Source organism: Balaenoptera borealis, assembly GCF_965194805.1.
Source record: "Balaenoptera borealis genome assembly, chromosome: 15".
NCBI classification, from domain to species: domain Eukaryota; kingdom Metazoa; phylum Chordata; class Mammalia; order Artiodactyla; family Balaenopteridae; genus Balaenoptera; species Balaenoptera borealis.
Window position 1 is genome coordinate 5,737,451 of NC_138871.1, and position 12,828 is coordinate 5,750,278.

At 43.8% G+C, this 12,828-nt stretch overlaps 1 protein-coding gene across 1 annotated transcript in view; it reads left to right on the forward strand.

Moving 5' to 3' along the window:
• The window catches only part of RFX8 (regulatory factor X8), a gene marked incomplete at its 3' end in the record, with an annotated part of 66,046 nt that overhangs the window by 14,799 nt on the left and 38,419 nt on the right, over positions 1 to 12,828 (forward strand). Inside the window, exons 3-4 of the mRNA XM_082356502.1 lie at positions 1,108 to 1,169; positions 2,400 to 2,486. Coding sequence (XP_082212628.1) covers positions 1,108 to 1,169; positions 2,400 to 2,486 — 149 coding nt within the window. The remainder of the gene's footprint in view (positions 1 to 1,107; positions 1,170 to 2,399; positions 2,487 to 12,828) is intronic.

A 12,828-nucleotide genomic window follows, 5' to 3' on the forward strand; every position in this document is an offset into this window, starting at 1 on the left:
TTCCTGGAGGAAGAGGTGGGGCCTGGCGCCAGCCAAGAGAAACGCTTCAAGACACTGTCAAATCCTGCTGCTTTTGGAAGCTAAGAATAAAAATAGGAGGAAGGCAGAAACGGAGGCTGAGTGACTCCGGAGCAAATTGTAGAAAATCACAGAAATCATTACACGACAGCTTGGAACATCCTGCCTTCCTGCTTTGTATTTTTGTAATTTTACCACAATCCAGGATTTCCCTTTTCAACAGACATCCACTTGGATACCATGCTTGTCATGGACCTGTGAACGACCTGTAAACCTGTAAAAAAAAAAAAACAGACTTCTGGTTTTTTTAAATGTAATTGGTCATAGACATCATATTAGTGCTGTCTAACAAAACGTACATCAGAAAGATGGTGGGGTTTGGGACTTCCCTGGCGGTCCAGTGGTTAAGACTCTGTGCTCCCAATGGAGGGGGCAGGGGTTCGATCCCTGGTCGGGGAACTAAGATCCTGCATGCCGCATGGCACGGCCAAAAAAAAAAAGATAAGATAACAGAGAGATGAAACGTTGAGTCAGAAGTAGCTCTGTTATTCAATATTTAACAGCATTTGCTAACAAAACCTTTAAAATGAAAAAATTAGGTAAACGAATAATAAAAAAAGTGAAAATGCCAATCACATTGGAAAAAAGAAACTGGTAAAATTCATGGCACACTCGCATGCTGGACTATTTTGCAGCGTTAGTATTGATACTTCTCTGTTTTCAGAGGATTTTTAATGACAAGGGGAAGTGTTTATGGGACAAGTTGGAGGGAAGAAAGTGGAAAGCAGAACTGCAGACGTGCTAATTGTGCGATGCAGGTATTTCCTCTGTAGACCCACAGAGTCCATGTACGCAGTGAGGCTTTGGAAAAAAGATGGGAATGGACCACATTGAGGTTTACATGGCAGTATCCCTCTGAGTTTTGTGTTTCCTTCTTTATACTTGTCTGACTTTTCCAAATTTCAGTTACATATATTTTCTTAATGATCAGAAAAGAGGGAATACAGTTTAAACGTGGTAAGAGACGAAGCTGGAAGTTCTATTTCTAAATTTTCAAATTGCAGCTTTAAATCCGGCTTATTCTTTTAGCTCGTGCACTTGGTTTTCCCTGATCTTGGCACCCGGAGGCTGGGCACAAGAGGAAATGCCAGGTAGGTTGATCATTTTTGTTTTATTTTATTATTTTTTTAAATAACACTTATTTCTTAAAAGTTAACATGTGCATAATAGAAAACCGAAAAACAAAAGAAGCAAAAAACAAAGTCATCCATCATCAGAAGCAGTTTGTTTTATTTTAAATGTTAAAAACACACATTTTGAAAAACCACAAAATGGGTGACCAAAGAAATGCAAAACTAAACAAACGATAAATATCAGCTCTTACCAAAGAGTTCCTATAATTATATGAAATTCCCAGTGCCTGATATAATTCAGGTGATGCCAGGACCAAATATGAGTCTCTTATCTTCTTGAGAGATTTTGTTAAAATACAAAAGTCACAGTGTATTTTTCTGTTTCTGACACTTCCAACGTTTAGACATGTAAATGTCTAATTGTTGAAATAATTAAGTAACTGTATCCCTAGAACAATAAAACTGTTTTAATTACTCCTTGAACTAAAATTTCTAAGCCTTCATCTAATTCGCATATTTGAATTCTATTCAGGAGACAGAAGGTACCCGGGCGATATTTTTAACTTGAAAGGAAATTCCAGTGTTATCGGGTGCATCCTGTTATAATTGTCACTCAGTTATCATTGTTATTTGTTGTTTGTTTTAAATCAAGAAAAATCAGGAGAAATCAGTGAGATCAGGAAATCAGTAAGAAGGGGTGGAAGCCAAACTAGGGAAGGAGCCTGCCGCCCTTGAAGGAGTGGAAAGCACGGAGAGTTTGCCAAGCTAAACACTGGGCAACAGTTAATTTGAAAAAATTTTGTGGGGCTGCTAGGAGCCCGTACGAGCTGCTGCCTTTCCCCGGCTCAGCAGAGGAGGAACCAGCCTTCCTACTGGGGGTCTGAGAACCCGAGTCCACTCAACAGAGGGGACGCTGGCATCGGTCCACCTCCCTTTGAGAAAGTCAATGGCGGAGGCAACCGGAGGCTTTCCCTGTGGCATCTCTCTAAGATTCGAGTGTCATAAGTCGGGAAAGCAGAGGAGAACATCTGCAAGCCCGTTTCAAAGTTGATGCATGTGAAATTAGTATGAAATTGTCCACCTAACAGAGCTTGGTCAGGCCGCATGACTGATTAGCTTTTCCTAATAAATGGAGTCAGTGATGAAACCCAGAGAAGAACTCTGTCTTCCTTGGCTAGTCCGTTCTGTGTCTTCTCTAAAGCACGCCAGTGGTTTGACATCATCTTGAAGACAACCTTTATTTTTCAGGTATCATTACGACGGGATCTGTATCAAGAAAAGTTCTTTCTTCTATGCCCGGTACTGCTACCTGCTGGGTGAAAAAAGGTATCACAGGTTAGTGCCTGTCATTTAGGTATTTTGGTCATAGGTCACAGCCTGATCAATATTAGGACCGTTCGTACTTTGGTTGAACCTAACTTGGCTGTTGTGCCATTCATCCTTCTTAAGGATGGAAGCACACATCACATCACCATGCCTCTGACACGGGCCACATCGTTGGCCAGAGAAATGCATATCGCGTTCACTTCCTCGGATACTGTTCATTTTCATCCTCATCTCAATGGCCAAAGCCGTTTTGCGCAAAGTCTTTGTCCTTCTCGATCCCTCTGTCAAATTTGACAGAATTAGCCACTTCCTGCTCGAAACTTCCTCTAGCCCTTAGGACTCTGCATCATCCAGTTCCTTCCCCAGAATGAGCCCTTCTTGGTCTCCTTTTCTCTCCCCTCCCCCCCCAGGGCATGCATCTCCCTGAGATCCAACCCTTCATAATCCATGATGCTCTTCCCACACTTCGGCCCCAAGACACCTCATCCCTTTGTGTCTTCCACTGTCTCTCCGTCCATGGATGACGACTCCTTCTAAATCACTTCTGCTTCTCCTCGTCTCTCCCACCTCCTAGGCTTTTCTGTCTGGCTGTCTACTGGACGTTTCCATCCAGAAGACCCACTGGTACCTCACACTGAGGATGCAGAAATTTAACTTCATCCTCTCCCTCCGGCCACCTCTGCCTCTTGACGTCCATATTTCCATCTGTGATCCCAATAGATATAACCCGTGCAGAGTGTCACCCGAAAGCCATCCCTGACTCCCTCAGGTCACAAGTCCTGTTAATTCTTCCCTTTCGGGTCTCCTGACCACTCTTCATGGTTACTGATGTTTCCTTGAAGCCCTGGTCATCTCACGTCAAGATTATTTCCGTGGATCCCACGTGACCTCCCTCTCCTCAGCCTCACCTCTCTGTAGACACAGGCGTGAGTAAAGCAATGACACTCCAGTAAAAATTAATTTTAAAAATTAAATTAAAAGTATAATAATAAATAAATAAATGGAAGGAGTAAGAAAATAATTGATAATCTTGATTTGGCAAAACTTAAAACTTCTTTATCTTAAATAATTAAAGGGAAATTCCGTGTATCTATGGGCCACATTCTTATAATAGATATAATTTAACAAATATAGTACTTAATAGTAAAATATTCATGTTAATCCATGTGAAGGCTGAGAACCCAGCACGACCAAAACCAAAAAGAGATATTTAACAAAAGAGAAATAGGAATTCCGAAACATATCAAGAGGCCTTAATACCTTAAGGAATTCTGTGAAAACTGTTTTTGTAACACTACTCATTAATATAAATACAAACCCCTAAATTTCAAAATAAGTAAATAAACACAACTGTGAGACTAACCTCCCCACTATTCTGCATTTTCTTTGTCTCTTTCTTGCTCAGAAACATGCAGGAGCTTGCCCTTACCTCCTGCGCGAAGCCTACACACCCCCCTCTCCCAGACTGGTGTCCGCCCCCCAGATCCTTCCTACTGCACTTTCCAACCCGGTTGCCAATTTCTCCCCCATATAAACTGCCGGTTTCAGCCATGCTCACTTTTCTCTGAAAATGTCAAATGCGGTTCTGCCTTTGCTCCCATCATCCTGTCCTTGCATGATGTCATTCCTTCTTCTCTCTGTCTCATTGGACCTTCCTGAATCCTGTCCCTTCCCTGGGACATACCTCAGGGACCACCTGCTCCAGGACACTGTCCTCAGCAGCCCCAGCTCTAGGGAAGACCCCCTCCTCCACTGCCCCACGCCGCTCACTGGCTGTCGACCCAGCCAGCGTTTCCTCTTAATTCATACATTGTTCATGGAGCCTTCATGTGGCATAAATAGAGGAGCACGTATCCAAGTAGCCAGGGTCAATTTTACCTTTACTCCTAGCCCAGCATAATGAATAAGGGGGCCCCTTTCACTCTCCAAAGGGCTCTGGTGTGGACGAGAAACTATAGCGAATTATATGATCACCTTTTGTATAAGGTACCCTGTGTTGTGAGGCAGCGGCCGAGGGGGAACCATGGGGAACCACCAGTATGGGTAAGACGTGGACCCTTCTCTCTGACGGCTTCATAGAGGAACTAAATGTACATTTCGCTTGATACCAAGTATAACGTGACGGGTGTCGGAAGTGTACACAAGGTCCCGTGAGAACTCAAGAGATGGAGAGCGCACGTCTTGGGCCAGGGGGTCAGAGGGGCCCGGGAGAGAGGCGTGCTTTGAACGAAGCTGTGAAGGACAGAGCGTTGAGGGGTGGAGAGGGAGGCGGGAGGGAGAGGGCGTCCAGGCTCAGGGAGGGAGGCGAGCGTACACAGAGGTGTGACGGCAGAGGCTCCCTGCCGTGCAGGATACGGAGATGGGGTGCAGCACCGGCCTGGGGAAGGGACTTGAATTCGATGCTGGGGGCGGGGTGTCTGTAAGCCTTTGGAGTCGTCCTCTGGGAAACAGGGTGGTGTCATCATGGGAACCTCTGCAAGGCCAGGAACCATGGAGCTTGTTTTATCCCCAACGTTGCCTGGAAACACAGTGTCGGCCCTGAAGTAGCTGTTGAAGAATGAAAAACTTGTAATTAAGGTTTAAAGAGACTAGACTGGAAGGAGAGGGTGACAGCGGCCAGGAGATGGTCCTCAGTCTTTCTGATGAGCGCCTGGACCAAAAAGGAGGCAGAGCTGCAGGACCCTTCGAAGGCAGGGTCTTCGGATGGTTGAGCCTGTGTCCACAGACGGAGGCAGGGATGACTCAGGCCAGCCCGTCCCACCGAAACCTCGAACTCAACCTCAAGTCGAGTCCTAATTACCTGCTTCCCACCAGCTCCTCCTCTTACATCTCTTATTCAGCCCTTCGTCACAAAGATGGAAAAATGAGAGCAGCGAAAATAGAGAAGTTAGGGAAGGGAGTCGGAAGGATGAGAGATTTGTTTCAGTCATGGTCGGACCTTTCCTTGTGCAAAGGGGATCTCTCACTTGCTGACGTGTGTGTGTCTTTGTTTGCCCAGAGCACCCAGCAGGCGGTGTGGAGAGCTCTGCATGTACCCACGTGCACACACACAAGGAAAACTACGAACAGGGCAAGAACTGGTCCCGGGTGAGAGGCCATTAGTGTCCTGAGGCCTCTGCGTTGATGTCACAGAGAAAGGGGCTGGAACGGGTCTTTGTGGGGAAAAAATAGGCTTTACCCTCATCGAGGAAGAGGAGGGCTTCAGGGGACAAAGGTCAGGGCAAGGATGACATTGGCTTATTCTGGAGATCAGCCCAGCAGCAGGTGCTTTTAATGTCCTGTGCTCCACACGTGTCTGATAATAGATGAACTCTAAAGTCTTGGCCAATTAAGAGATTTTTTTTAAAAGCATTAAGGTTGTTTTTTTTTTGAATTTTATTTTATTTATTTTTTTATACAGCAGGTCCTTATTAGTCATCAATTTTATACACATCAGTGTATATATGTCAATCCCAATTGCCCAATTCATCACACCCCCCCCACCCACTTCTTTCCCCCCTTGGTGTCCATACGTTTGTTCTCTACATCTGTGTCTCAATTTCTGCCCTGCAAACCGGTTCATCTGTACCATTTTTCTAGGTTCCACATATATGCGTTAATATACGATATTTGTTTTTCTCTTTCTGATTTACTTCACTCTGTATGACAGTCTCTAGATCCATCCACGTCTCTACAAATGACCCAATTTCGTTCCTTTTTATGGCTGAGTAATATTCCATTGTATATATGTACCACATCTTCTTTATCTATTCATCTGTCCATGGGCATCTAGGTTGTTTCCATGACCTGGCTATTGTAAATAGTGCTGCAATGAACATTGGGGTGCACGTGTCTTTTTGAATTATGGTTTTCTCTGGGTATATGCCCAGTAGTGGGATTGCTGGGTCATATGGTAATTCTATTTTAAGTTTTTTAAGGAACCTCCATACTGTTCTCCATAGTGGCTGTATCAATTTACATTCCCACCAACAGTGCAAGAGGATTCCCTTTTCTCCACACCCTCTCCAGCATTTGTTGTTTGTAGATTTTCTGATGACGGCCATTCTGACTGGTGTGAGGTGATACCTCATTGTAGTTTTGATTTGCATTTCTCTAATAATTAGTGATGTTGAGCAGCTTTTCATGTGCTTCTTGGCCATCTGTATGTCTTCTTTGGAGAAACGCCTATTTAGGTCTTCTGCCCATTTTTGGATTGGGTTGTTTGTTTTTTTAATATTGAGCTGCATGAGCTGTTTATATATTTTGGAGATTAATCCTTTGTCTGTTGATTGGTTTGCAAATATTTTCTCCCATTCTGAGGGTTGTCTTTTTGTCTTGTTTGTAGCTTCCTTTGCTTTGCAAAAGCTTTTACATTGCATTAGGTCCCATTTGTTTGTTTTTGTTTTCATTTCCATTACTCTAGGAGGTGGGTCAAAAAGGATCTTGCTGTGATTTATGTCAAAGAGTGTTCTTCCTATGTTTTCCTCTAAGAGCTTTATAGTGTCCGGTCTTACATTTAGGTCTCGAATCCATTTTGAGTTTATTTTTGTGTATGGTGTTAGGGAGTGTTCTAATTTCATTCTTTTACACGTAGCTGTGCAGTTTTCCCAGCACCACTTATTGAAGAGACTGTCTTTTCTCCATTGTATATCCTTGCCTCCTTTGTCATAGATTAGGTGATTATAGGTGCGTGGGTTTATCTCTGGGCTCTCTATCCTTTCCATTGATCTATATTTCTGTTTTTGTGCCAGTACCGTATTGTCTAGATTACTGTAGCTTAAAAAGCATTAAGGTTTAAGGGTAAGTTTCTTACCGATGCCATGTTTTAAGAAATACAACATGTATATTTTGAAGGCAAAATATAATAAATGTTAATACTGTTGTTAATCTCTGAACTATGCTGGTGAATCTGTCTTCTATTTTATTATACGACATCTTTTACATTAGGACCTGTGTGACCTTTTAAAAATTAGGTCTGAAAATAAAAACTTCATCTCTCTGCTTTCCAGGTAATGAAAACTATATCTCTCATCCATTCATTTATCTGTTCATTCAACAAATATTTAAGTTCCTACACTAAGTCAGGCCCTGTTCTAGCCACTGGTGATGAAGCAGTAAGCAAGATAAACAAGGCCTTCCCGCTGGTCAGGTTTATTTATTTTTTTAATTATTATTTTTTTTGCCCCAGCTTTTTTTTTTTTTTTGGCCGTGCCATGTGGCATGCAAGATCTTAGTTCCCCAACGAGGGATCGAACCCGTGTCCCCTGCAGTGGAAGTGTGGAGACCTAACCACTGGACTGCCAGGGAATTCCCCCTCTGGTCAGTTTTAGTTGGGGAGAAAGACAGTCAAAAAGGAACGATAGTGAGATTGATCTGAAGACAATAAAATGCAGTCATGGGAGGCCTCCCTGGGAAGATGCCTTTGGAGCAGAAATGTGAAAAAAGCAAGTGGCCAAGTGAAGATCTGGGGGACAAGCATTCCGGGAGGGGAAAGAGCAAGTGCAAAGGGCCTGGGGCAGGGATGAGTGCAAAGAAGAGCGAGGAAGTCTGAGGGTGGAGGTTGGCATGAACAGGAGAGTGGGCGGAGGGGGATCTGAAAACACAGGCAGGGCCCACAGGTCTTGGGAAGGAGGCAGGATGTTATTCCGAGTGTGATGTGAGCCGCTGGGGAGGCTCAGGCTGGGGAGTGAAGCAGGCTGATTGGCATGTCAAGTGGAGATCCTCTGGCAGCTGTGCTAATTCTGGGCTGTAGGAGGAGATGGAAGAGGAGGAGGAGGGGCCCGTGAGGAGGCTTAGCAGCAGCCCTGGCAGAGATGCCCACCGAGACTACTCGCTGGAATTCGTTTCATTCTCTGAAAGAGGCAGCATAATACCAAGCAATACTACACGTGGACAGGAGCAGAGACTCTAGGACAGACTCCCCGACTCCACCTCTAGTAAGCTGTGTGATCTTAGGCAAGTCACTCGACCTCTCTGTGTCTCAGATTCCTCACCCATTAACAAGGATACTAATATCTATGTCACAGGGTTGTTGTGAAGATTAAATGAATTAATACAAGGAAAATGCTGAAAACAGTACCTGGCACATAGTAAACATTTAATAAGACTCCTCAGCATATTGCCCTTGGCTTTGATGTATTTATTTTAATATATCTGCATGATTTTTTCATAGTGTTATGTATATTATTTTTATTTTGGCTCTTGTGTTTTTCGGTTCTATCATTCCCATTTGGTTCTGTTGTATAACTTCTGTTTCTTTGCAGAGGTTTTCTATTTTTTTAATCTGTTTCAAAAGAATTCATAATTACTTGGAACACTTTTATAATGACTGTGTGAAAATCTTTGTCACGTAATTCCAACATCTGGTTCATCTCAGTGTTAGCGTCAGTAGATTGTCTTCTCTGATGCAAATTGTGATTTACCCAACTCTTAGTATTATGGGTGGTTTCCTTCCTCCCTCCCTCCCTTCCCTCCTTCCTTCCTTCCTTCCTTTCTTTCTTTTGTCATTGAGGTATAATTGATAATTCAACATAATATTAGCTTCAGGTGTACAACATAATGATTGGATATTTGTGTATATTGCAAAATGATCACCACAATAAGTCGAATTATCATCTGTCACCATACATAGTTACAGAATTTTTTCTGGTCATGATAACTTTTAAGATCTACTCTGTTAGCAATTTTCAAATATATGACACAATATTAGTAACTGTAATCATCATGCTATACGTAACGTTCCCAGGACTTACTTATTTTACACCTGGAAGTTTGTACCTTTTGTCTCCCTTCACCCCTTTTGCCCACCCTCCAGCACCACCAGCCCCTCCATCCCTGGCAGCCACTGTATCTATGAGCTTGGTTTTTGCTTTGCTTTTTCTTTTTAGATTCCACATGTAAGTGAGATCATACAATATTTGTCTTTTTCTGTCTGGCTTATTTCACTTAGCGTACTGCCCTCAAGGTCCATCCATGTTGTCCCAAATGGCAAGATGTCATTCTTTTTTATGGCTGAATATTATTCCACTGTGTATATAGACCATAATTGCTTTATTCGTTCACCTGTCAGTGGACACGTAGGTCGTTTTCATATCTCGGCTGGTGTAAATAATGCTGCAGTGATCATGGAGGTACATGTATCTTTTCAAGTTAGTGCTTTTGTTTTCTTCAGATAAATCCCCAGGAGTGGGATTGGTGGACCAAATGGTGTTTTTACATTCCCACCAGCAGTGCACAAGGGCTCCCTTTTCCCCACACCCTCTCCAGCACTTGTTCTCTCCTGTCTTCTTGATGACAGCCATTCTAACAGGTGTGAGGTGAGATCTCATTTTGGTTTTGATTTGCGTTTCCCTGATGATTAGTGTTGTTGAGCATCTTTTCATGTACTTCTCGGCCATCTGCATGTCTTTGTTGCAAAAATGTCTGTTCAGATATTCTGCCCATTTTTAATTGGATTGTTTGGTGTTTGCTATTGAATTGTATGAGCTCTTTATATTTTGGATATTAACCCCTTATCAGAGATATGATTTGCAAATATTTTCTCCAATTCCATAGGTTGACTTTTCACTTTGTTGATGGTTTCCTTTACTGTGCACAAGGTTTTCAGTTTGATGTAATCCCACTTCTTTGTTTTTGCTTTTGTTGCTTTTACTTTTGGGGTCAGATTTCAAAAAAATCATCACCAGGATCTACGTCAAGGAGCTTACCACCTATGTTTGCTTCTAGAAGTTCTTCTAGACTCAGGTCTTACATTCAGCTCTTTAATTCATTTTGAGTTAATTTTTGTGTATGGTGTGAGAGAGTGGTCTAGATTCATTCTTTTGCATGTGTCTGTCCAGTCTTCCCGGCGCCATTTATTGAAGAGACTGTCCTTTCCCCATTGTATATTCTTAGGTCCTTTGTCGTAAGTTAATTGACCATATATGTGTGGGTTTATTTCTGGGCTCTCTATTCTGTTCCACTGATCTTTGTATTTTAGGGGTGATTTTCTATCGTATCCTGGGCATTTGGGTTATGTTAGGAGACTTGACCCTGTTTAAATCTTCTCCTTTAGCAGGCAGTCACCCGATTTGGGCTTAGCATATAGGATCTGGCCTACTTTTGTGGGCTGTAGTTCCAGTGACAGTTTAGTTTTCTGACCATGCTGTTCTGATCTGTTTCACTCTTCTGGCGCTGCTGGGGCTTGTGATCAGTTACTTACTGGGCCACCTGCAGGGGCTGAACCCACCTCCATGGGCCACCTTCTCTGGGGAGCTGGGAGAGCCAGAGTGCTGGGCCTTCATCCCCTTATGCCACCTGGTGTAGGGCAGGGAGACCCCAGTCTCTGCTGGTATTACCCCTGTGGGAGACCACCTGCCCTGCTGAGCTCCAAGTGTGGAGTGGGCGCTGCACTGGCGAGGGGCTTCAGCACTGTCCCTGCATCGGCGTCCCGGGGCTGGTAGGGGGTGCTCAGCCCACCAGCACTTCAGAGCTGCCGCTGTGGGCATTTGGGGTGGCCAGCTCCTGCTGTCTCTGTCAGGCTTCCCTCTCCTGGTCCTCTTGGGATTCGGGTCTGTGCCTGTTGACAGTTCTGGGTCCCAGGTCCCTCCTGTGTGCAGTCCAGATACACATGGGCGATCAAAACGAAACAGCGAACTCGTCACCTGGTTGCTTCTGCAGTCCTGTACTCCCAGGCGGTGCACCATCTTCTTTCCAGCTTTCAGAGCCCTTTCCTCATGGGCCATTGAATCATCTCCAGGGTATTGGTTTGGATTCGAGGGCAGGAGCCAGGAAAAGTGAATCTACAGCCTGTTCCCTGGACACGAATCAAGCTACTCCAGAAACTTTTGGAAAAAAGACCATATATACTTTATAAATCAATGTTAATGGTGAATGGAATGCTTAATTATATGATTGTTCCTCATAAATTAAAGTAGGATGAGTTAAAATATGATGATGGGGGACTTGCCTGGCAGTCCCGTGGTTAAGACTCCCTGCTGCCAATGCAGGGGGCGAGGGTTAGATCCCGGGTCGGGGAATTAAGATCCCACATGCCGAGTGGCCCAAAAAAATAAAGAAAAAAAAGTATGAAGTAGAAATCTATAGTCCAGAGATCCACTTTAAGAATGAGACACTGGGGCCTCCCTGGTGGCACAGTGGTTAAGAATCCGCCTGCCGGTGCAGGAGACACGGGTTCGAGCCCTGGTCCGGGAAGATCCCACATGCCGTGGAGCAACTAAGCCTGTGCACCACACCTACTGAGCCTGCGCTCTAAAGCCTGTGAGCCACAACTACTGAAGCCCACGTGCCACCACTACTGAAGCCCGCGTGCCTAGAGCCCGTGCTCCGCAACAAGAGAAGCCACCGCAATGAGAAGCCCGCGCACCACAATGAAGAGTAGCCCCCGCTCGCCGCAACTAGAGAAAGCCCACGCACAGCAACAAAGACCCAACACAGCCAAAAATAAATAAATTAATTAATTAAAAAAAAAAAAAAGAATGAGACACTGGTTCATTGCAGCTCTATTTACAATAGCCAGGACATGGAAGCAACCTAAGTGTCCATCGACAGATGAATGGATAAAGAAGATGTGGCACATATATACAATGGAATATTACTCAGCCATAAAAAGAAACGAAATTGAGTTATTTGTAGCGAGGTGGATGGACCTAGAGTCTGTCATACAGAGTGAAGTAAGTCAGAAAGAGAAAAACAAATACTGTATGCTAACACATACATATGGAATCTAAAAAAAAAAAAAAAACGGTCATGAAGAACCTAGGGGCAGGACAGGAATAAAGACACAGACCTACTAGAGAATGAACTTGAGGACACGGGGAGGGGGAAGGGTAAGCTGGGACGAAGTGAGAGAGTGGCATGGACATATATACACTACCAAATGTAAAATAGATAGCTAGTGGGAAGCAGCCACATAGCACAGGGAGATCAGCTCGGTGCTTTGTGACCACCTAGAGGGGTGGGATAGGGAGGGTGGGAGGGAGACACAAGAGGGAAGAGATATGGCGATATATGTATATGTATAACTGATTCACTTTGTTATAAAGCAGAAACTAACACGCCATTGTAAAGCAATTATACTCCAATAAAGATGTTAAAAAAAAAAAAGAATGAGACACTGTAACACAACACTGTAAATCAACTATACTCCAATAAAAATTTTTTTAAAAAAGATGATGGAGGCTTTGGATTGGGACAGAATGGTGTAGACACATTTCTTTCTGCTTCTCCCTGCTCAGCACAACTGTAAACCCTGGAAATAATGCAAGAAATAACCAGAGGAAAACTCTGAAAGGTGGTAAGAAGAAAGTGAGTGAGTTGGGAACCCCAGGGCTACACACAGCACAGAGGTGGGGTATCCTGCAACCCCCGACCC